The sequence below is a fragment of the Pipra filicauda genome, unplaced genomic scaffold, assembly GCF_003945595.2.
Source record: "Pipra filicauda isolate LSUMZ 115617 unplaced genomic scaffold, ASM394559v2 scaffold108_size2327098_pilon, whole genome shotgun sequence".
Classification (NCBI taxonomy): Eukaryota; Metazoa; Chordata; class Aves; order Passeriformes; family Pipridae; genus Pipra; species Pipra filicauda.
Genome location: NW_024103529.1, coordinates 1,411,914 through 1,437,335, shown reverse-complemented (window position 1 = coordinate 1,437,335; position 25,422 = coordinate 1,411,914). Strand labels below are relative to the sequence as shown.

General features: G+C 40.0%; 1 protein-coding gene across 3 annotated transcripts in view; it reads left to right on the top strand.

Moving 5' to 3' along the window:
- Positions 1–328: 328 nt before the first annotated feature.
- EPB41L4A (erythrocyte membrane protein band 4.1 like 4A) overlaps positions 329–25,422 on the top strand; it is a 134,987-nt gene continuing 109,893 nt past the window's right edge. Inside the window, exon 1 of one of the 3 annotated variants that reach the window (XM_027712588.2) lies at positions 329–654. In XM_027712588.2, the coding sequence (XP_027568389.1) occupies positions 556–654 (99 nt within the window). In that variant the 5' untranslated portion in view covers positions 329–555. The remainder of the gene's footprint in view (positions 655–25,422) is intronic. The other 2 variants (XM_027712590.2, XM_039380765.1) reach the window with 2 other exon arrangements.

The following is a 25,422-nucleotide window of genomic DNA, read 5'->3' as shown; positions in this document are numbered from 1 at the left end:
TGCGCCCCCGACGGGGAGGAGGCGATCGGCCGCGGGCAGCCGAGGGCCGCCAGCCCCGCTCTCCCCGGGCCCCGCCGCCGCCGCCCCGCAGGGTCCGCGGCCGGAGGTACCACGCTGGCCGGGCGGGGACCACCCCCCGCTCTCCCCGGGCTGCGGCGGCGGAGCGGCTCCCCCGGAGTCCGCTGCTCCACACAAAGAGGAGGCGCGGAAACATGCGTGGACGGGGCGGGGGACGGGGCGGGGGACGGGCCGGGTGGGCGGCTCGGCACCTCCTCGGGGCGGCAGCGACGGGAGAGCCGCCGTGACAGCCGGGCGCGGGCGCGGGCTGTGCCCTGGGATCCTTCCTAAAACAAGCCGCCGGTCTTTTCCACAGGGAGCGCCCGGCACCCCCTGTCCAGGCTGGATGGCGGCGGGGCCGGGTTCTGCGCCCTAAGGAGCCGCCGGGCTCAATCGGCGGAGCCGAGCGCGGCCCAGACCCGTCTCAGCCCCGCTCCGTCGCCGCTCCAGGGTTCTCCTCGCCTCCCCGCCCCATCCCCCCCGGCCACCGCAGCAGGCATGGGCTGTTTCTGCGCGGTCCCGGAGGAATTTTACTGCGAAGTTTTGCTCCTGGACGAGTCCAAGCTGACCCTGACCACGCAGCAGCAGGGCATCAAGGTGAGGACGCCGGCGGTGCTGCAGAATGCAGTGCGGTGGAGCCTCCTGGGCAGGGCTCCCGTTCGGGGGCTGCCTACCGACTGCGCTTCGGGAGCCGGGAAGGGTGCGGCGGTGGGAAAACGGGGTTTCGAGGGCCGAAAAAGTAACGTCGTAACTTTCCTTACGGACAGATGAATTGGGGTGACGCGTGCCGGTGGGGCACGACGTGGCTTTTGGGGGGCTTTTACATCGAGATACTCATTTAAGCGAGCAGGTGCCGACCACCCCGCGGCACTCGGGAAGCTCGCCACCACAGGTATTGTTCTGTACTTGCTACCAAGAAAAGAAGGCAGAGGCGGCTGTTGCGCGCCCAGGTTGAGTCACTCCCCGCTCCCTCTGCCCTGGGCTCCCTGCCGTGCCTGCCGCGCTCTCTACCGGGAGAGACCGGAGGCAGCGGAGCGGAGCGGGAGCCGCCCTCGGGGGCGGGCAGCAGCTCCCGAGCGGAAGGGATGAAGGTCCAGCCGCGTCCCTATGCCGCTGTCCCGTTTCCCGACCGGTGGGAAAAGCTCTGGCTTTGCTACAGCGCGCTCGGCGCTGATGAACTCTTCAAAGTAGTCATCTGCCAAGCGCTAATGAGCCCTGACAGAGCATGTGAAAACTGAGATTTTTCTAAAGGCCCTTAACTTGGTCCTGTCTGGTTAAGCCTGATGACAGTAAATCGTATGTCTGAGACACTCGGAGCCCTTGTTCGAAATGTCGGTAACTGGATTTTATTAGCGACGTAAGAACGTCGTTTCAGTGTTGGATGAGAAAAAAAAAAGAAAAAGAAAATGAAAGAAATCAGTTCTTCCAAAATTTATTGTTGGAAAGGAATCTTTCCAACTATATATTGGAATCATATTTATCAATTTTACCTAAGACTTCCGAAGAATAAAAGTCTGTATGTCTGTATGTTTTTGCTTATATGATTAAAGTTTGGTGAAGCAACTGGGGAAAGGAAAATATGAGGGAGGGTAGGGAGGGAGGGAGTTTACATTTATCAATGTATTTTTAACTGTAATCTGGGTTATTACCAGGTCTGCATGTACTGAGAATTTTCAAGCTTTGCTGAATCAACTGCTTGCAAATAGGCTCATCCATGGCAAATCCATGCTTAGCACAGAGGAGTAAGCAAATCACTGTGACGCTGGAATTCAGTACTTGTGTAGGGTCTATGAAGTCTAAGTTTAGACACTTCTGAAAAACCTTGCCTTTAGATGCACAGATGTGGGTATGTGTGTTATGCTTGCCTATATGCTTTTGGTGCCAGTAAATATGCAGTTGCAGAAGAAGTATGTTAAAAAGTAATCTGTAAAGATAGTCCTCTGGCTAGTTTAAAGGCTAAAGCCTGAAAGTGAAGTGTTTGTACAGTGTCCAATAAAAATTACTGTCCCATGGGAAAGAAAGGGTCTGAAGATGTGACTTCTTTTCAAGAATGTGTGACTTCCAGTGTTGGGAACTGTCTAGTTTAACATGAGAGTGTGCTTTTCTGCCGTTCTTACTGTGATCTGAATGTGGTATAATGCTAAATATTTCATCCCTTCCACCTGCTGCTTCTCTGTCTTGGATCCAACCACAAAGAGTCATGGCCTCAGAACAGTATGAGGATCTGACAGGAAAAGTAGTAGTTTGTTAACGTTTTGGCATAGGCACTGGCACTGGACAGCAGGGAACCTTAGGGAAAGGAGAATCTCCCTTTTTGTAGCAGCCTGTATTTTTTTTTCCTGCTTTTTTCCCCAAGATTAAAGTTGTATAATGTGAGGCCACACCCCAGCGCTGTAGCTCCATGAGCCTTTGAAAACCTAAAGAGAGGAACTGCATAGCTCTCTCCTAGTCAGTGATTTCCACCATTGTGTTCTTCTTTGCTTTTGTACTTGCAAAAGTGTTTGTGCAGCTGTGCGTGAAGAGCAGCACATGTCCAGCTGAAGGGTAACCACTGGTTTGCCTTACTGGGTCAGTCTTCAGCTGGATCAGTGCCCTAGTCCACTTCACAGGTGAAGGAGGGCAGAACTGGCTTTTTCAACTCAGTCCTGGCTTCTGTCATTTTAAACTGCTCAGGGAACGCTTGTTTGTTTTTTATTCTACAAATTTCCACAGAAATTACATTATTATTTCTTAGTAAAACAGGACATAAATTTTGTCATGTTCCGTCATTTGGCACTTTAACCTTGAAATATGAATGTTTTATTATAATTCTTTTGTTAACACATACACATCTAAATGCAGAGTCTTTTATTTTTAATTTTTTTTTTTAATTGGAATTTCAACTTTGGCACCAGTGTGTAGATTGTAAATGTTCTTATGTATTTTATTTTAAAACAAAGGTTTCCTTAGAACTTCAGATTCCGAATGTGATCTTTCTTTTGTCTTTTTCACTTTTAATTTCATTTACAGCTACACAGACAACACAAATCTTGAACTATTACAGGAGCAGAGTTTTTAAATAGTTATAGGAGCAACTTTGTTCCCTTCTTTTTTCCAAAGCAGATGCATGTATGCTAGAAATAAAACCCACAGCTCAATAGCTATTTACTATCTATGTACTTGCTGGATATTAGTGGATATATTTTTATTTGCTTTGAAGGGTGGAAGACTGAGCTCTGTGCCTGTAGGAGTCCTGGGCAAGTTTGTTTCTTCAGTGAATCCAAAATATGTCATGAAGTAGATACTTGTCTCCAAACTGCTGTAGAGTTTTGAAGATGCATTGCTTAGCTTGTGTAGTAGTTATTTCTGGTTTGCTATGCTTGACAGCAGCTATCCACATCAAAATATGAATTTTTTTACTTACAGTTTTATTAACAAATTCTTCATACTACAATGGGCTTCAAATTGTGCTTCGTATTAAAACAATGAGAAAAGGTGATACAAGACTAAGACTTTGAGTGCAGTTTTGGGATACTTTCTCTGTGGATTTCAAAGAGCTTGTTAGGGAAAGGAAAGGATTGACTCCAAGTGGGGAAGCTGAGATGCAAAGAAGTTGAGTGACTTCAAGGTTGTACAACAGGTCAGCATCTGAGCCAGGAAAAAGTTCCCAGCCCTATTAGCCTGGTAGCTGACCAGTCTGCCACGGGCCATGCTGTCTGAGGGGCTTTTGATGATCCCTGATCATCATCCCCCAGATGAAACTGATTTTGCTGCTCATAGTTTTTTTTTTTTTTTTCTGTTTTCTCACTGTTACTAGTACTGTCTTTCTGTTGTCCCTTTATGTCTTCATGGTTTAAGGTCAGAGCACTGCTGTATGAAAATGTAGAAGCTGGCTCTCCAGCATAGTAATTAGATAATCAAGAAAGGCCATCGGATGTCTCAGTCTTAATTTTTATGTTTCCTTGTACATCAGCAGAGATATTTTGGAGAGTACAGATTTTGAGATAATAAAGTGATTGCAGTTGTTAATCCAAACAGTTTTGGAATGGAAGAGGCTAGTACTCTAGAATCACCAGATTCTAGTACAGTTTGTTTAATTGAGGTATATGGCCTCAGACTGGGACAGCTTTTCCTCTTTAAAAGGATGTTCAAGTTTCCAAGTAAAAAAATGGGTTTTTAACAGATTTTTGCTATAAATGTGGTAAGAAGCAGCTGCCAACTGAAAGATAATCACTCTTCTAGGATTGCTATTTTGACCTGTCTTCACCTAGATTAAACAATAACTTACGCATTTTTATGGTACAGTACTACCTTTTAAGTAGTTACGGCTTATTTGTTGATGTCATGAGACACCTCTGTAGTGTTTTGATATGATACCTTAGTGGTGGGTTGTGGGAATTACATATTTTGCCTCTGTTAAGAATTGGAGTAATTGTCCTCCAAGGAGGAGTTTGGAGTGCGTTATTGCAAAAACTTGTTGGCGGAGGTTAAGGAAACCTCTGTGAGCCCTTAGAAAATAATGCTATGAAACCTATTTGTGATCAACTGTTGCAGAAAGAGTGGTCATCCTGTAGTGTGTATGTAACAGGAATTTAACAACTCTTTTTCCCCCCCTTGAAACAGTGTTTAAGGCAATTATGAGTTTTCTTTTTCCTGAAGAAGATAAAAAATATTGTGAATCTTCTCTGTTTTTTGTTTGCATCTCTTTGGTTGGAAGAAAGATCTCAAAAAAAATTGGCTACTTCTCCAGGGAAGAAGCTCTCTAATTAGTCTTAAGCCATCTGGTCATTGCACTTTTGAAGTATTCCTTGAAATTCCTCTCTAAGCACTGTTTTTATGTCCTGTTTAGATTGACGTGTGTAATGGACCAACAGCAATATTTCATTAGAAAAATGGTGAATGGAAAAGATACAGTAGTTCTTCCTGGAAGACTCTGTTTACAGTGTGTTATTTTATTAGGTATTACACTTTAATAATGATATTCTGGCCACCATACACTTACCTGGTATGTTAAAGTGTTAACTGGTCATCATCATGGCTAGGCTTCGCGCACGAAGATTTGGGGAGGGCTCTACCCACATTTGTTACAAGCGCGCTGGTGGCTAAAAAGTTAACTGGTACTTCTGTGATATACAAGGCTTTCTGGCCCTCCATATGTAGCCCTCTATGAAGGGTTGCATTTTGTGGTTTGTAAGCTACGCCTGTGGGTTGAATCTCTGTGTAAGATACTCCATCTCCAATGAAAGTGGGTGGTTTTTATCTGGGAAATAACCAGACAGATTTTTCCTTATGATGATTCACTGAGAATTTAACAAAATTAGATCCAAATATCTAAAGGCAGGCTTCACCATCTCAAAATGGTTTAAAAAATACCCCTCCTGCTTCAAAAAAACCCCCTCAAACCTGAAATAGTGAGTGACTGATGTTGGGAACTGTGTTAAATGACTGGATATGTAAAAAACATGAAGGGGTTCATCAAAATATGAGAGATGTTTTAAAGGTATTTATGGAATAATTGACAATATGATTCAATGTGTGAAATAGATAAACGTACCAATTCTTAGAAAGTTTTCTGGGGATTGTTCTTTTTTTTTTTTCCTCCCCATTCCTCACTGAAGCTGAGCAGTTTCAGGCTTCATGTCTTCAAAATATAGTAAATACAGAAAATGTGGGGTGCACTTTTGAATCAAGCTAATTTAGCTCTAGGGACACCAAGGAATCAATGTGGGAATGATAGGGTCCTATTTTTTTAAACCTTGTGGAAATGCTTAATGAATGCACTTTTCAGCAGGAAATAGAATACTATGAATAGAAAGTTCTTACGTTGTGTTAATTATTTTATTTGAGAGTTGGCATTAAAAGCCAAATTCACATTTGCTGTGTGAATATATAATGTATTCTTTGTGGAAGTGATTTCTGCTGGTTTATTCTTCTACGTTTTACTAAAAAAAAGCATCTTTCTGTGAGAAGTTTTCTTAATTATGTAGTTACACTACTTCAGAAATCTTAAAAATCTTTTTAGTTGTAGATTGCAGTTGCTTTCCATCTGTGGTAATTTACCACTGACAGTAATTACTAAACCTTAATATCAAAGTTCAAGCATATTTAATCATATCTTTCCTTTGCCCGCTTTGGTATTGATTAATAAATACTTTCAAGGCAGATTCTTCTAGATTTTCAAAATATTGCTTTGAAAAGAATAGTTAATAAAAAGTGAATTGATTAAAAGGACACAATCTAAACCTTGCTCAGCCTTGTAATTTGTTTTCTTTATAAAACAAGAGTTTTCTCTTATGTGTACAGATTTTGCATAGCAGCAGGAAAACTAAACCGATAATATCAAGTTCCAAGTGTAAATAAGTACATATTTTCTTCTTTAATATTATAGATATGGTGCATATAAGGATTACCTGTAACAAAACCAGCAAAAAAATGTTAACAAAATGTAAATTATTGATACTATGTAGCCCTTCAATATCAGAAAGGTGCTATTCTTATTTAAATTTCCATTATGGGTATAAAATAGTCATCTGATTGCACACTGAGCACCAGATGGTGCATGTGAAATTTTGCACTATTTCAGTCCTCTGAAAATGGACTGAAATAGTGCACAATTCTAGTTTTAAAACAGTGAAAGGAACAAAAAACCCATAAACCTTGCTATTAACTGTTCCTCAAGAATTACTGTCACATATTTGAAACAGATTACTAATTTTACCAGTAACTTTACAGATGAGACCAGCAATTTTGAATACCCCGTGGAATAACCATAAAATAAATGAACATTGAGTGGGTGTACTTGACTGAATTAATGAAACCGGCATGACAACAAGAAGGAAATCCATTAACTTCCAAATAAAGTTACCTCTTAGACAACCTGAAGTTTGGACAATACTGTTGTCGGAGGGGTCTTTTTTTTTTTGGTTTGTTTCATTGAGCAATAATTTTTGCTGGTTTCATTGAGCAATAATTTCATAATATAACCAGGGCAAATGTAAGCTGTGTGAGGCAGGTTTGTTATTAAGCAGTTTTGGATTTCTGCAACTTGGGATTTCTTGAACATTACTTAGATTAGATTATTTAGTATAGTTAAGTAGTATTAGTATAGTTTATTAAAATTCTAATCTAAAAATCAACTGCAGTATTGCAACCCTTTCCCTCGAGAAGGAAAACTGCTAAAAATTATCCCGGGATATGAGGGGAACTCTTGAAGAGACTGAATAATTTGAAGGGTGCTTCAGAAAGAGGATTTCATCAAAAGCTATAATTTTATGTCACTTTATGCTGTAAAATATCTGTTGCGAAGATGATACTGAACACATATGAGAAAACAAGAAATTATGTATTGGTCATGTTGCGTCATTACTAATATCTGTATTTTTGGTACAAAGATGAGAGATTACTTGCCAGTGTTGTTTTGGTTTTTTTTTTTTCTTTAATTATTTCTTTGTAAATTCTTTTTTTTTTAAATTTATTTGCCTCAAGGGATTTAATTTTGTAATGCTAGAACAGCTATATTAGACGCATTTTATTCACAACTGAGATGTTTGCAAGTGAATAATCATATCTGCACAGAATTTTGCAGATTGCATTTTTAGTACACATTTTAGATCCTGGCTTTTTGATCAGATCTTGTGCTTGCTGCACACCAATTTAATTTCACAGTTTAAAATGAAGGTTGTCATTTCAGTATTGACTGTGCTTTTGTTCCCATTTTTTCCGTTGCATCCTGAGTTTTGGACGGTTGAACACTGTAGGCACTAAGGTCAAAGGGACATGCTTGAGGTCAACCCATGCTATTATTTAGAAGTGGAAAACCAATAGAAACATTGCAAAATGAGAGCTCTGCTTCTTTGGTTTTGCTGCAGCATTAAGAGGGGAAGTCTTGCCAAGTGGGAAATGTGCTTTATCTGTGATACAAGGCTGCTTTCCTTGGTTTGTGACCACAAATACTGATTTCTTAAAAGCAAAAATTCCAGTATCATCCTAAACATACCATATCTTATTTTGCCTGTTGTCCCAGTGGTCAGAAGTGGACTGCTTAGTGATGCTTTTAGAGGCAAATGTAAGAAAGTGGGTCAGGAAGGTCCAGTCTGAGGTGTGTCAAGGAACACAGGCAACAGTAATCTCACAGCCAGTAAATTTCACTGTTGATGTGAAGGAAGGAAAAGAAAAACAATAGCATTGGGCAGGTTAGAAATCAAGAGAGAGAAAGAGAGAGAGAGAGAAAGAGAGAGAGGGTTGAGAATATGAATGGGAGAGGAAAATAAATGCTGTGATGACAAGGGAAGAGACCTTTTGTGAAGGGTAATTCTAGTAGTACCTTTCCAGAGTCAGAAAAAAGACTCCTAAGAAGTTTCTTTGAATTTATAGTACAAATCATCTTTGTTGAAAGTAACAACCAAAATGTAATATACCCATGTAGGTATTTTTGATCATTTTGCATGGAAATCTTCAGTAAGATGAATGCATCATTAACATATTGTGCTAGGAATGTTATGTTAAAACTTGGTTGTTGGAAGTCTTAGAGGTTTATAGGGATTCCTTTTTAGGAAGTCCTTCTTTCTCCTTGGCACTCATTTTTTTTTTCTAAATTCTGTCTTGGTATGAGGGAAGTACATACAGGTGGCAAACTCTCCCTCCTATTAGGTATTTGTATTAATAATGCTTAATAAGTGGAATCCTCCTTAAATCTGAGTGGTTCTGCTTACACTTAAAATAAATAATACAGTCAATATAATAATGAATAGTTACTAATGTGAGGAAAAGGGGCTCTAATTTGTATGGTTCATGTACTTATTGATTTGTCAATATTCACATTTTAAACTTTGCAGTGTTACAAATGGCTCTCCATAAGGTAGACAAGAAGACACTCTGTCTTCCTGTAGTTCTTGAAGTCTTGATGTGGGTAAAATCTGTATGTGGTTGAGTGAGCCACATCGGTAATAAACGGCTCAGCACTTTACTACCTTTCCTGTGTTCTCAGAAAACGAGAACTGAATGGACTGAGGGATAAATTCTCTGGCTGTGTGAGATAGAATGCCTTTCAGTAATGGAAAAGGAGGGTCTTCCATATCTGAATTGCATGAAAAGTGTTCAGAAGGCAGAAAATGGCAGTTTTCCAATGTAATTAGTGGTAAAATTTGTCATGACTACTAATGTATGCAAGCACATGCTTTAACACTTTGCAGATCTAAAGGCACTTGATCATCATGTAGGATCGAGCTAGAAGAAAGATCTTCTAAATAAAAAACACCGGACCTGGTTTTTGTTTTCCACACACTATGTATTTCACTGAAGGTTCTCATTTATATCTAAGAATATGTTATTTTTGTATTACAAAAAAATTTTCTATCTATAGTAATACACGTGTCATTTATTAAATATTGAATATCTAGTTTATTTTATATTAATCTTTTAAATACATTAGGTATTTAGCTTTTAAATAGGTTATGTTTCATCAGTTTTATTCAGTTTCTCAGTGTCACAGTGTAAAAAAATTGTGACAAACTTCTTGCCTACTTGTGGATGAATGGTGGCTGGAAGGAATGTTATGGGGCTTAGTTATTTTTCCCCTCGCAGTACCAGAGCAAGAGTTGTCTTTATAAGGGACTACATTCGGAACCATAAGGGAAAATAAAATTTTTTTTTAATACCATTTGTGAGTACCACAGGAAACTGGTGAAAATAGCAACTCGGAATTACAAAAACGAGGAAGAATACTTATGAGGAGAAATGAGGAGATTAATGAGGAGTGAGTTTAGCACTGACTTGCAACTTGAAGCAAATGGTTAGATATCCCTTCTGAAAAGCAGTAATCTTAGAGTACTAGTATGACATGTAACATGAAAGCAGATTCTGCACATCCTCCTAATGAGGACATCATAAACTGTCTTCAAAATTCTCTGTTGTTGACCAACACTAGATACAGAACAATGCTGCATCAGACCTTGCATCTGCTCTGTTTTGGTGATGTTACCTGTTTGCTGTGGTACAGAAGATGGCTATTGTTTATAAATTAGTGTAATCTCATCAAGGCTGTTGAAGGGAAAGGAAGTCCCGTGTCAGAACCAAATGGTACTGGAAGGCCATGACTGCCACTGGTTTTTCAGTATTTGTTCCCACTGAGGAACTGTCAGATTCTTGTTCCCTGTAGTTTCCTGTGGCTGCGCCTGTACTGTCTGGGAAGACAATGTGAGAAAGTGCAAGGGGCCCATGGCATCCTTGACTGAGTGGAGCAGCCTGACACATCTGCACTTGTTTCACACAGCCCAGACCTCCCCCTCAGGGGTTCTTTCAAGTCTGCTTCAGGCTGACAGGCAATCTTTTGTCTGTATGGTTGGTTTGTTTATCCAATATGCCAGAACAAAAGAAAGCTGAACCTCAGACCATCCTAATTCTGAGTGTCATAGCATGACTGTAAGGGGTGAGTGATATGTATCGAGGTGCCTTGAAGGGGACCATGCAGCAAGTGATCCTGACAGCTGTGCATGGATCTCCTTTCAGAGGAAATTAGGACACCTTAGAAGGGATCATGGGAGAGAAGTAGCTTAAGTTCAGTAGTGGTGATCAGGAGAAAATAGTCCAGGGTAGATGAAGGAGAGGTGCAAATTGACAGCATGGTTATACTTCAAAAAACTTTCTTGTATTGCCATTTCCTTTGTGAATGGAGGGAAGAAAGCCACAATGCCTTGTAGTGGAACATTTTGAAGAGGTTTGGGAATATCCTGACTTGCCCTTAGCTTTTTAGGTTTAATTTACATTTGCTGCTTTGGCTAGGGGAGGAGGGACTGGGCTTAAAGGTGTTTTTAATAATGTTTTCAGGATGGAACAAAGCTCTTAAGTTCAAAACATCAAATATTTTTCCTCTGTTTTGAAGTGATGTGAGATTATTCAGCCATATTCTTCCCCCTGTTTCTTTTTTCTCTTAAAGTCCTTCAGCAGGACTCAGATGTTCCAAAACATGTGCCCATAGGCCTTTTGTTTCTGTGTATAAGTTGTCTGGACCCTTCAGTTCTCTTTTCAGTGCTTGTGTTCTTCGCCTGCAACAAACCAATCTCTAAGGCAGTGAGAATCTTCCTTGGAAACAAATGCTTTTGGTATTCTTCAAGGGTACTGCTTTTATTCTGGATTATTTTGAGTAGTCTTTTGTTCTTCTGTGCTTAGGGTTGACAAACTATAGGGCCTTTAAAATTGCCTCTACAAACTGCCTTTCTCCAAAAATAGAGAGTATTCCCTGCTCTCTCAGTACTACAGATTGATATGGATGAGATTTATTAAGAAAATGTTCTTGACCTTGTGGTGCCTTCATCTGTGGCTCCGGTGTCCCTGACTGTTCCTGCAAAAGCCAATTCTTTTCCTCAGGCATCCAATTAGTAATAATGTTTCTTTTTTTCCTGTGTAAGCAATAGTGAGTTACTAAGGTCTTTCCCTAATTTAGGAATACTTGAAATTGTGTACCTGGTTTCAGTTCCAGTGAAGACAGTAGGTATTTTGGTGTGCTTTGGCACGAACTTCAAGAGGAGACAAACTGAACCCAATTTTTCCGCAAGCAGAAATTAGAAAATGGAAATTTACTGAAAATAAAATATGTTAGATCTTGTACGAAGGTGTTAGATGTTGTTAATATAAAATAAAAATAAATTTTCTGTATTTTTAAAATAAGTAAAACATTTTTTGTAGTCATCCTTGGCCTTTCATCAGCATTCAGGTCTTGAGTCTGACTGTTTAGAGCATGAAAGTGTTAACTGTTTTTATGATTTATTCTGTTTTCATGTTTTCGATCATTTATTCTGTTTCTTCTGAAAAAAATCTGCTATGGAAACAGGTTTCATAAACTGTTTTCTGAAATCTTTGTCTAAAGACAAACTGCAATGCAAACTGTTTGTCTATGATGTCTGCTCCTTTGTAAACAGGTAGAAGAAAAGTGAGAATGGATGATCAGAAAAGTATTAGCTTTATTTTTGGTATTGTGTATGTCTGTACAGAAATTGGAGAGGTCTTGGTGAAATTAAGATATTTGAAGAGAGGAATCTATAAAATGTCAAAAGGAAAGAAGTTCCTCAGTACTTTTGTTGTTGTAGTTGTAAATCTTTCTTTGCAGTGTTTGTGTTTTTGTAAAAGCTGAAAATTTTTTGCCTGTAGCATGCAGAAGCTCCAGAAGTAGGCAGAAGTCCTGGAGGAAACCATGCTTCTCACTTGACATACTCTGTTGAGAGGAAGTTTGATGGGGAGAGAAAGAAAACACTTTCACTGAGTTACCTGAAAATCAATCAAAACCAGCCTTTTGTTATAGACGTTTCTTTTTTTCCTCCTGCTTAGTCTGTATCTGAGCTCATGACATTTTTGATTTTCTTGATTTTTAGTTATTTATTAATCTTAATTTTCATTTTTGTCCATGAGTATTATAAAGGTCAGGGTTGAAACTTTGCAGCAGGGCAGCATACAGAAATACTTTTATTGCTGTGTGTGGCATACACATAATGTATTTCCTCCAAGAATATTAATCCAGAACTTTTAATAAACAGATAATGCCCCCAAAGAAAATTCAAAATCGAAAGGGTAAATGAATTTTTCTTCAGTAATGTGTGTCGTCTTGATGAGAGTTCAAACCAGCCCAATTTTTACATGCCTGCTCTACTGAGGTTTAAGCATGCACTTGAAAAGTCACAAAAATACAAGTTGGTGTTCATTGCTGCATTCACATGTCTTTGAAAGTTATATAAATGTGTGCTGTGCCCATCTTCATGCTCAACTTGAGGTGATTATACTGAGTGTATGTTTGTATCTAATCCACCAGTGGATTGTTGTAATTCTGTTGAGAGTGGTGGAGTTTCTTCTGCCTTTGCCTACAGTGGATTAAACGTTCTTCATCTTAATGTGGATTTAATATGCATTTTTTTTCTGCATAATGTAACCACATAGAGCAGATGGACTTAATATTATTATCTATAAGAGGAAGAGCATCTAACAGGATGGCTCTTATTATCTAGTTTTTCAAGCTTGCTCTCATTTATATTCCTTTTCTTACATACAGAGGGAATTCGGGGCAAGAAAAATCACTTGAACTTGAAGAAAAGTAGTGTAATTGAATTTTGAACATTGATTTCTGAGTGTACAAAAAAATGAAGCGAAAGAATGTACTCAAGCAGTATAGGAGGTAGTGGAGTGTACAGGGCCTTTAAGAAGCAGGTGTTTGCTGTGAAGTTCACTGTGCATACAAATGTGCTGGCGTTTTGAAGTTGGTTAGGAACAGGAAACCTGACCGGCCTGATACAGGCTCTTTCTATTCAGTACAGGCTTGCAAAAAGGGAAAAAAAAATAATGCAGGGAAAAGCATGGGTTTTGTTAGCTCTTCAAAATCTGAAGCATGAGGGGGAAACCAGAAGAACGATCTAAAGGAAATTGCAGTAGTTGTTGTTTTAAATGTACACAAAACAAGCCTTGCTTTCTGTCTGGAGCACTAGCCATTTTCAATCTGGAAGGAGGAACTAAACATTTAATTAAACAATGCCTTTGACTCTATTAGTTTATGCTCCAGCATTCACAGTACATATAGATTTAGGTTATTCTTCAATATAAGCTGTTTCCTCCCAAATGACATCTGGGCTGGAGTTTTCGTAGAGTGACACATTGTAGTTGTGGTAGCACTTGAGTGCACTGATAAAACATCAAAATGCTTCACAGTCAGCCAAGGCAGAAGCAGGTCCTGCCTCAAAGATCTGGTCTAGGGCTGCGGCAATACCCGAGTGAGCAAATTAGCACGTGTGGAATGGGAGCAGGGTAGGATGGAGGAGAAAAAAGGCCAAGTTGTCAATTCAGGTGTGGTGAATGAAAAAAAGTTTCCCCCCTGGAGTTAAAAAAATGGTAACCCCCAAGGGGGTGGTGTCCCTTGGGGTTGAGCCAATCAGCGCTCCTGCAAAATAGAAACATATCACAACCAGACCGGAAAAGAAAGATGTTGTAGTTGTTGGAGAAGAAGTGGCCATGTTCTGAAGCCATGAGGAGAGGGGTCCAGAGCCCTGTTGGGGGCTAGGCCCCCCCAGCCCCGGCTGGGGGGCTGCAGAAACTTGGAACAGTGTTAGACTGGGCCAGGTATCTGTAGCTAAGAACTGGGGGAAGTTTCTCCACTGTGAGCAGCAGCAGAGACAGCAGTGAACCGAGAGACTATGGCTGAAAGCCAAGAGATAAGAAAAGCAGCAGAGGCGTCTTGCAGCCAAGCAAGAAGACACAGAGATGTCTAATGAAGAGAGAGACAGAGCAGGACTAAGCTCTACACAGAGTTTTGGGGTAAGAACTGAACCAGACCCCCCAAAACCCTTGGAGACCCCTCCTAGAGAGGAGGAGTGGTGGACTCCTACTGGATGGAAGTCCTAAAATGCAACATGCAGCATTGGAGAGAGAGGAGCTGAAAAGCTCAAAGACGTCCCGGAGTTGGACCGGGATGGCCAGACGGAATGCGGAGGGGGTGACCTTGGCCCCCCCTGCTACTGCCAAGCTGGCAGCTGAGACAGAGCGCAGGAGCTCTGGTAGAACTCTTGAGGCAAAGACTTTCAACTGAAAGCTGCCCGAGACGTTCTGACTTAGAGGTAAATCCCCCGAGGAAGGGACTTTCACAAAGATGCCCCTGAACTTTGTGATATGCCCGTGGTGAAGCGAGTTTTGTCCCTGCTGGCAGTCCACGGGCGAGACCTTTGTTTGGAGTCCAAGGGCCAAGAGGGGGAGAGGAGCCCCCTTGTGTGTATTAGAAAGAGATCCAGCTACAATGATCCAGCTACAGCTGCTGCATGGAAGAAGAGAGGCTGCTGCCCTGAGAGTGGAAAGGATCTTTCCTTTTCCCTTCTGGACTTTTATTGGAGGGAGAAGAGATTGATCCATTGTAAATACTGATTTATCATAGGAGAGAAAGTTAAGATTATGTATGTACTGTATTATAATATTTATTTGTATAGTGATTGTAATATAATTCCCTTCTCCCCCATACTGAGTCTTGTGTTGTGTCTGGAAAACCCATCTCACACTGGGTTGAGATGTGGGAGGGGGGGCTTGGACTCGGGAATTGGATTTTGGGGGTCTCAAACTACCACATCAGGGAATATTGTCTCAAGGGGCAGAATAGCAGATTAGTCTGGTGTTGTTGCCCTCGTAGTAAAAATTTGCAGAATTTTGCTGGGAGAAAATTTCACTAGACATCTGCCACAAATTAGAAGTGTATAATATAGGTAGCTTTGGACTGATGTGTTTCCAGTTCTTGCATAACATTTTGTTTAAGGATATTCTGGTTTTGTTGCAAAAAAATTATAAAAGTAAACCAGCATGGAAACAGTGTATATCAATACAAATAGTTCTGTACTTTGCAGCTTAACTTTTCCTTTATGCAAAAAATAACAGACTTAATTAATAGGTTAGCATTAGCATCTTGACCACTCTTGCCTGGGGCAGGCGGGGAGGGAGGCACACTGTTACTTCCAGGAGCAGTTTGTGAATTGGAGGAGGTTTCTAGGCAAGCCTGAAAATTTTCATCATCTCTAACACAAAGCTGCAATGGCAGCTCATCTGACAAGGCCTAGCAGGTAGTACTTAATTTTGCATTAAGTATTGACCTTATCAAAGGTCAGAACCCACAATCTATCAAATCTATTTGATCATCCCATGAGGTCTGCCAGCCCACTGAACCCCCAAACCTCAAGATTTTCTCTGTATGCAAAAGTTGTCTTTAACTGCATCTGCTTTCATAGGGAAAATAAGATGCAATCCACCTGTTGAGCCTGTATTTTTAATAAACAAACAATCCCAGATACTTGTATTAATAAATTGCATTAATAAATGTGGATTTACAGGTTTAAGGAACAGCTGCTGATGAAATGTTTGCCTCTAAGCAATACTGCATTTCTTCATATAGGAAGATACTAAAACTGTATTTCAAAAGGGAAGTTTGTCTGTCATAAAGTCATTTATGTAGAGACACGGAGCTGAAAGTTCTGTGATTGAGGTAGGTGTGTTACCCTATCTGAAATTAAGTTTTCCAGAGGGACTGCAGTATCTAAAGATTTTACTTGCACATAGTATTTGTGGGCTCTGCTGATTCTTATGAGTTTCTCTGGAAAGGTTTGGGCATGTGGTCGAGCTGGTAAGTGTTCAGTCTGGTAGCTGTCCATATGCATGAATAGCAAATATTTAGTAATTCGGTTTATTTTAGATTGCAATAAGAGGATTTATTTGCATTACCTTTCATTTGCTGTCAGCTACGAGCCTTCAGAGTTTGTGGCAGTGGTAGTTCAGCTTACATAAGTATCTTGAAGGGACTGATTTCTCTGAAAGGCTTCAAACCCGCAATGCTACAGTCTGATTCTTATAGTTAATTGCATTTTGGTGTTTTTGTCAATGCAAATACTTGAATTTCTTTCATGCTTTCATTTAAAATAACTTAAACTTTCTGTTGTCATGATTGCAGAGAGGAACTCAAAAGTGTGAACCCTGCTGACTCCTAAAATCAGTAAGCCTGCATTTTTCTCTGAGGAAGCTTGGAATTAAAGCGAGTGTTATGATTTTTTTTTCCCGGTGAAGGTAAAATCGTCATTTCTCAATGGCTAGGATTGCTTCTATAGAACAACAGGGATAGAAGGGATTTAGATGAGTAGAATATATAGTCAGTTTATAGTGAATAACATTACACAAGATCATGGTCACAAATATGTGGTTCATTCTTTGCAGGTTCTTTTAGTGTGATCTGTTTTTAAAAACCTCAACTAAAGGAGCCTCCCAGGAGCTCAGCTGCAGTCCTTTGTTACTCTTCTAGTAGAAAGCTTTCCATGACATCTTGCCAGGGTCACTTTTGTTTTCAGTTAAACTACTTTCATGTGTTCCTAACTTCAGTGGCTCTGTTCATAGAGTACATTTGATCTTTAACCTTTTGTAACATGCTTGTTTATAGCATGTTAGGAGACGTGGTGCTAGGAAATGCTGGAAGCTTTGACTCTGAGTGAGACAGACACCCAGGCGATTGTCTGACAACCAGGATGGGGGAGGTTATATGAATATGGGGCATTAAGTTGTATGCAGACCTCTTCCATCACTGTTTCATATTCATGTACCTAAGAAAAATTCCAGGACTTTTTCTCTCCAGCCCAATGTTTTTGAATACACCTAGGAAACTTCATTTTTATTTCTGCAGTGTGTTTTCAATGAAACATTGCTTTGCAGTTCTCTCTTGGCTTTCTTGAATAGTTCTTCTGTTATTTCCTTTTGGGATGACAAGGAGAGTAAATTAAATTAATCTAAATATCTTTCTTAGTCTCCCTTCACCTACTTTTGTTTGGTTTTTTCCTATATTGGTAAGAGAGAGGAATAGAGAGACCTCCCAGTGAAGAGATGACAGTGTTTACTTTACACTGTCAATGATACAAAAAAGCAAAAAACTTGGAGCAGCAATTTCGTCTGTGGGTAGAAGGTTGAACGTAGAGTCCCTTTTGCACTGTGTGCAGCAAGTCAGCTGATGTCATTAGCACATTTTAAACATCATATCCTTTTATGCTTCCATATGGATACTCTTATTTGACAGGTTGAGCTGCAGTGGTCCTTAGGCTGCTGCCTCTAGGGATTATTATTCTGTTATGTTTTCCTGTGAGTCTCCATGCAGGGAGAACTTAACCTTGTGACTTTACAAAAGATTTGGCAGCTTCTCCCTCCTCTGCTCCAAACTACAACACATTTTCCAAATGTGTATCCGTATCTCTGTGCCTCATGTTGGCTGTCCCTGGAGCTATTTGCTTGGCAGAATGTTTCCTGTTCCAAGGGAGCTTTAAACTTTGCTAGGCTGGGATCCAGCAGAAGTCCAGAAGTGATACAAAATAGTCTTCTGAAGAAGATGATAGGGAGGCTGGAAACTGGTAAGATTGGTCTGCTGGCCAAAGCCTTGAGATGGTATGTAAATGAGCACAGTGCAGTTCTTGTTTCTACCAGTCTAAACCCCTTGGAAGGGTCTGGGCTTCATGTTTCTGCACTTTTTTCTTTTTTTTTTTTTTTTTTTTTTTTTTTTTTTTTTTTTTTTTTTTTTTTTTTTTTTTTTTTTTTTTTTTTTGTTTCATTATTTTAACTTCATGTTATGGGAATTAGGGATTAGTAGTTGTATTTTTTACAATCCCTACCGCAGGGAGCTGCGATATTTTAGCATTCTTTTTGTGTCTCCTCTCTGCAAATGATAGTGATGGCAATGGAGCAGGAGGGGCAAGTGACATGAGGGGACATGAGCACTGCAGTGTGAAATGTATATTTTACATATTAGTTAAAACTGATCTTTCATACACAGGTCCTTCTGTCAGTTACAAGTTCTCATACAATTCTTTGTTAGAAGATCTGAGACAACACTGAAGACTGCAAATGTGTTGAGGCAAAAGCCTAGGATTTTATTGAATCTAAAAGAACAGGGCATTATTTAAAACAAGCCCACAAAAGAGAAGCAGAGCAAAAAAAATATACAAACAAATCTCACCCACCAGCTCTGCCAACTTCCTGACCCCTCTTCTCTTAAAAAGATGCCTGCAGCCATAAACAGATTTATTTGTCTCTGCAGAATTAATTTTTAAATTTAAGTTTATTGGCTTCATTTTTTGGATCTGTTTTTTATCATTTCCATGACATTGTTGCATCCAGTGTCCCTTCCCATTTTTAAACATTTGCAAGAATTTACTTCCCACAGGTAAAACTCATTATTTTAGAACAATTTTAGAAAACTCGTGGTTTCTAGAAGAGCTGTCTGCTTCCAGACCACTAGAGACAGGAACAGATGACATGGCCTCAAGGTGTGCCAGGGGAGGTTAAAGTTGGACATCAGGAAGGGTTGTCAGGCATTGGAAGGGGCTGCCAAGAAGAGTGGTGGCGTCAGCATCCCTGGAAGTGCTCAAGAAATGATTGGATGTGGCACTCAGTGCCTTGGTCGAGTTGACAAGGTAGTAATTGGTCAGAGGTTGGACTTGATGATCTTGGACATCCTTTCCAAACTAAGTGGTTCTATGTTTCTGGGAAGTTCCTTGAAGTGAATTCATGTGATCCAGAAGGAAAGCTACTTGCAGTTTGGCCTCAGGCTTTGAAGAAGCCATTTGTAGTGGTTTCTTATTAGGCACTTCTCAGCTCTTGGCTTTGAAAAGTTCTCCAGTGTCTGTGTGGCGATGTTGCCATTCTGACAGTGAAACATTAGCCTGAACCTGTAAATAATACTAGCCATCTTTCTTGCCAACTGCTGTGCAGGCAGCAAAGTTACAGAAACATAAAAAGGACATTGAATCAATATTTTCTTGTGTTGTTGGCTTCGGTTTTATTTTTACCAAAGTCCTTTTGAACTTTAAAATAAGACTTTGTATTATTCTCCAGTTTGGCACTTGCCTTGCTGAGATGCTAGTCTTTAGGGAAAGTGTGTTTTAAGTTACATACCTGATGCGTGTCCTGGGGAAGAGGAGTACCTTCAATAGCAGCACTTGCATTGCAGTTGAATTTTTGACTCTGTCCCCTTTTTTTGATATCCAGAAATCCTTAGTGCAGTAGAGTTGGGAATGACACAGCAGAGATAATGTCCCTTTCCATTCATGCTCCTTCCTGCTTAGAATTGCTGGTATTTGTATGTGTGGCTGTGGAGATGGGAAAGGCAGGAGATATGCAAAAACCACCTTTGGTAAACTGTTACTGCTCAACCAAATTACGAGGAAAAATATTTTTGATTAAGAGAGTATGAGTTTTTTGAACTCTGTCCTAATTACAGGTGCGTGTTTCTCCTCTCCTGACTTGGCCCAACCCTGTGTAAGGTAGCCTGAGGTCTGCTTTAATTTACTCCAGTTGGCAGTGATTCCTGAGGAGTTTTATGCCACCTTGCTATGACTAGAATGGGGCTAGTCCCAGCCACTCCCTTTCCGCACCCTGCAAAGGCCCTGTGAGCAGGAGTGTGTGGGAGCTGGAACTCTTGGATTGCAGCCCACCAAGGTGCCCTGAAGTGGGGAGTCCCCACTGGGGAACTTGCTGAGAGTTTCCACTTTGAGCTGTATGGGGTGCGGAGAAGGACTGAATACCTGCTGACCTGCTTCAAATGCTCCTGTATCCCCTCCATGGAAAGTCTGAATGCTATTTAAAAGCCTTCCTTAAACAACTCTGTAGTTTGTAAGGCAAAGACATTAATGTTTTGTCTCTGCATCCTTTGCAAAAATGTTACTTGCATGAGCAAAATAGGAATATTCCAATGAAAATTTAGTTGCCTTAGTTAATTTACAAAACTTTATTGTTCATTTTGCTGACAATAAATGCAATAAATAATTACAGAATACAGTTTACACTTGAAGTCATAATTCATTCCACTTGTAAATTTTTATTAATCCTACTCCTCTGCATCAGAAATATGTATAATATAAAATAAATGCTTTTAAACCTACACTTCTTCCTTCACTCCCTTATATATGCCATGTTTTTGGAATCATTATTAAAAATGTTTGTGCTGAAGTATAGGATTTGTTTTTTTGTCTACAGTTTTTCTAGAGCTATTGTTTCTTTAAAAAAAAAAAAAAAAGGCATGTCCACAGATTATATGCTTTCACCAATACATTTCTAGTGTTGCTTTCCTGCCGTATGGGTTTATTAAACTTCATGATTTATATCTAGGCTCAGTATTGACCTTCATTTTTGTTGATTGCAACCACACTTGTAATATATTAGGAATTGGTGTCATTGCAAGAGTTTACAAAAATAAAGTGTTGCTCCAATCCATTGCACCTGTTCTAAGAACAGTCTTTTTTAATACATGGGGAGTTCTTCTCCGCAGCCTTCTCAATATGCTCCCCATTCATCAAATAAGATACATTTTAGAATGTGTAATATTGTTTTGACATAATGTTATCATAAAACAGAATAAATTATGGTTTCTTCTTTTCCCCATATTAACCTTTTCCTTTTCCTTTAACTTCATGTTGCTATAGACTGTTGTCAGCAAGAAAAAGTTTCATTTTAAAGTTCAACAAACTAATTAGTTGTGAAAAAAAAATCATTATCTCTCTGGTTTGCAGAACCTGGGCTGGTTTAAGATTATAGTGAGCTACAGTCTTTTAAGTTGTGCAGCTGGAAACTAAAACTTTGAGTAAATATTGATTGCGTGCATGAATGTTCTGGATTTTTGACAATCTGGATATGTTGTGTGCAAATTACCTGCAGAGTTTTGTAGGTGTTTGGTCTTACTGCTTAGTTACTGAAGATATTAACCTGAAATGGAATAAAAACTTACACGGTGTAAAAATGCCTTTCAAAACATCTTCTTGCCTTTTATGTTACACAGGATGCAGTGAAAACATTTTGGGAGAAAAGTCCATAATCTCAAAAAATGTGCTAATTATAGTCATCAAACAAACCCAATATGTAACAGTTTTTATTGTATCTTTATTTTATACTGTAGTGTCAGCTTGTTTAAAAAGTTATTTTTCATTCTTTCCTCTGAACTTTAGTTTTCATCAGTAAATTTGTTAAGGTTTAATAGTATAATTTTCAAATAGAGAAATTACAATAATGCAATTTTGGTAAATCAAAATAATTGTTTTAGTTGGTATTATATTGAAGCTCCCTGCTGACTCTGCAGTATTTGGTGCAAAAGTATAACATATACAATTTCTAAGTTTATGAATGGACTGGGCTTTCATACGAAACAAACTCAAACGTTTTACTATCATGCATAAAATCGTGGAATTGTGTGTCCCTGTTTCTTTAATATTGCTTCCTTTGACCTGTCAAGGTCAGTAGTTTCCTTGGTGGGTTGTTTAGAGTGGAGTTATAATAAAGTGTTGGCAGTTTGTAATTAAGCTTACACTTAATGGTGGCAGTTCAGTTATATTGGATCATTTTTTCCTCATTTTTAGGAATTAGTATCCTGCCAGTCCAGCACTAATTGTGGGTAGTGTTATTTCTAAGTCAGATGTGTTAGCAATAGCAATTCTTGGTAGATAAACAAGTGGAGCACTAATACATGTGTGTATAGGTTATGCATAAAAATACATAAAATTTTTATATACTACAGATAAAAGAATAATAGAATATATAGGAGTATAAGTGTAATGCATGCTTGCATCTCTCCATCTTTCTGTCTACCCAAAAAAAAAAAAAAAGAAAGACCAGAGCCTTTATCCAGGAGACTAGTGTCTGAAGCATGCAGTGTGCTGAAGAATTGCTGAGCTGCTCTAGTTCACGTGCTATTCCTAGAAGTCTGGAAAAGGGTTTTGAACCCCTTATAAAGGAACAGAGAGATACTTGATGATGGGATGGACAGATGTGTTGTCCATGTGATGTGCAATATCAGTCATCTTTCTGACAAGGATGTTGTAAATTTGAAGAATTGGAGCCGTATCTTTATATACATATCTTAGTTAAATATTATTTTCCATTGATTTCGAAAGGTTGGGGATCAACTGTTGTCACTTTCTCCTCTGCTGAAAAAGACCCTTGATAAACTTGACAGGGGCATGGGGAAAATGTGTGTGTAATTTTCTCAAGAAATTTAAAACACTAATTTAAAAAACTGCATAAATGTTGTTCTAGCAGAACTAGAATTGGTGGTAAAAGCTTCAAAACATTTGTGTTCACTGGAATCTTCATTTTAGAGAAGACTGTGCACACATGCGTACCATAAAAATGTCTTAATTATTTTTGCCAAGAGACTAATTTAACATGTAATACCAATATTAACATAAAAAACATGGTATAGTATGATATTATGTGACTACATCAACTCACCATATATTTTTAGCCACATAAATCCTAAAAGTAGTGTATTGTTTCAGATTTTCGAGTGTCGTTTTTGGAAAACATAAGGTCAAGGTTTTAAGGTATGTTTCCCACGCTATTGGTGGCATATTTGCTATCTTACAGCAGCTTTGCAGATTTCCATTGACTGCATTAAAATTATAAAGATGTGGAGTTCGTACATGTTCCAGGATAGTTATTTTGTATGGTTTATGTAATTTGTATAAATTTTATCTAGGATTTTTTTAACAGGTTCTTCTCCAGTGCTTTGTCCTTGCAGCCTTTCTTTTCCAGTTCAGCTGCTGACTGTTTTAAAGTGTTAATCAGTCTCTGCTTATGGTTTACACTGGGCATGAGAGATGATGGACAGATTGGATCAATAGGCAAAGAAGAATTGTCTGAAGTTAAACAAAGGCAAATGCAGGGTCCTGCACCCGGGGAGGAATAACCCCAGGCACCAGGACAGGCTGTGGGCTGACCTGCTGAAAAGCAGTTCTGCAGGGAAGGCCCTGGGGGTCCTGGTGGACTACAGGCTGTTCCTGAGCCAGCAGTGCCTCTGGGGCCAAGAACGCCAAAGGAATCCTGGAGTGCATTAGGAAGAGCATTGCCAGCAGATCGAGAGAGCTGATCCTGCCCTTCTGCTCAGCTCTTGTGAGGCACATCTGGAGTGCTATGTCCAGTTCTGGGCTCCTCAGTTCAGGAGAGATGTGGAACTCCTGGAGTGGGTCCAGTGGAGGGTGACAAAGATGATGAAGGGACTGGAGTGTCTTACAGGGAAAGGCTGAGGGCCCTGGGCCTGTTCAGCCTCGAGAAGAGACGACTGAGAGGGGACCTCATCAAGGTCTGCAAGTACCCAAAGGGAGGGTGTCAGAGGATGGACCAGCTCTGCTCTGTAGTGTCAAAAAATAGGACAAGAGTCAATGGGCAGCAACTGATGCCCAGGAAGTTCCACCTGAATTTGAGGAAGAACTTCTTTACTGTGCAGTGACTGTGCACTGGAATGGGTTGCCCAGAGAGGGTATGGAGTTTCCTTCACTGGAGATACTCAAGAACTGTCTGGATGCAATCCTGTGCCATGTGTTCTAGGATGTCCCTGCTTGACTAGGAAGATTGGACAAGATGAGCCACTGTGGTCCCTTCCAACCTGAGCCTTCTGTGATTCTGTGATTCTAGCTGTACATTGCTAACACTGACATGCATTTCCAGGTATTTCTGCCTTTGACATGGCAAAACAAGGTATCAGGGAAATCAGGTCAGTGGAGACAGAATTGTTTGTCCCAGTGGCACAATAGCAGGGAGCATTAAATCTCCCTGGAAGCAAAGAGCTCATTTAATTTTGGTTTTTTGAATGATGTTTGCATTGCATTACCTGAGTAGGCCAGGTGTGTTTTTGTGCTTTATTTGTGTGTGGTGCTGTGTTTTGAGTTGAAGTATGGCCAGGCTGGGAAGCCTTTGGATATGATCTGAATATTCCCAAAGTTTCCATTAATATAATGTTTAGAAGTGGGTTTTAGGCTGCTGTCTGGACTTTTAAATAGTTTGTGAGTTTGTGAAGAAAATAGCAGTATTACAGTTCTGGTTCACAACAGGTTTTGTGGAGCATCACTGTGGAAATAATCTGTCTTGACATGACTGCAGGGTGCCAGTTGTGGTTTCATAAAGCCAGGTATGCTTCTGACAGTGCCACAAATGAACATGGCCAGTTATTAAAAGCGAATAAACAACAAATCTCAACAGCATCTCTGGGTGTGTTTCAGACAATTTTGGACATTATGTGTGTGGTTACCAACATGTAAGTAACTTACTGGCAGTGCAATTAGATTTTTTTCCTTTATCTCTACTTGGGCCAACGGGGACTCATGAAAAACCTCTGTTTCTAGATTACTTCCCATGATTTACTCTGTCCTGTATTCTGTTTGTGAAATACTAAAGCAGCTTACCCTTTCACCTCTGTAATAGCAGCAAGTCATGGAGTAGGTAGGGACTGAAGAAGGCGTGGGATTTTTGCCTTGTAGATGATAAATAGTGTGATGGGAATATAAGCCAATCCAGGCTGCATACTGTGTACTTCACCTGCGTGGGAGTGTTCTGTAATTAGACTTACATGCAGTACCCAAGGGGAAGTAGAAATTATTCTTTTAAACCCAGATATGGATAAAGTGTGCAATAAATTGATGCCTGACAGGCAATTTTCTGAGATTTTTAGCAGTGCGCTTTCATTGCTGTTTGGTTCCTATTTCATCCCCGCTCTTTTCTTAGCTTTTTCCTATTACTCTGTTTTCACTAGATGTTGTGAGAGTGTGCATTTTTTTCATTCCTGTCTCCTTGGTTGCTCACGTGTCTTTCTCATTGTGTTGTGTATGATCTGAGGATGGTTCTGCAGAACCAACAATTTCACAACTGGAGTCGCACAACAGTGTGAGAATGGGTGGATGGGGTGCATGGGACATGCAAAGCTCGTGAGCTGCTTCCTGAAGGCAGATTTTTGTGCTGCCCTCCCTGTTAGGCAGGAGAAGGCGGAGCTGAACAGAGTGCTTGTTATTTCACACACGGCACAATATTTGCAGTGAGAATGAAAAAGGAGCCATGCTCTCTCTTCTTCTGTCTCTTTTTGCTCTTTTGCTC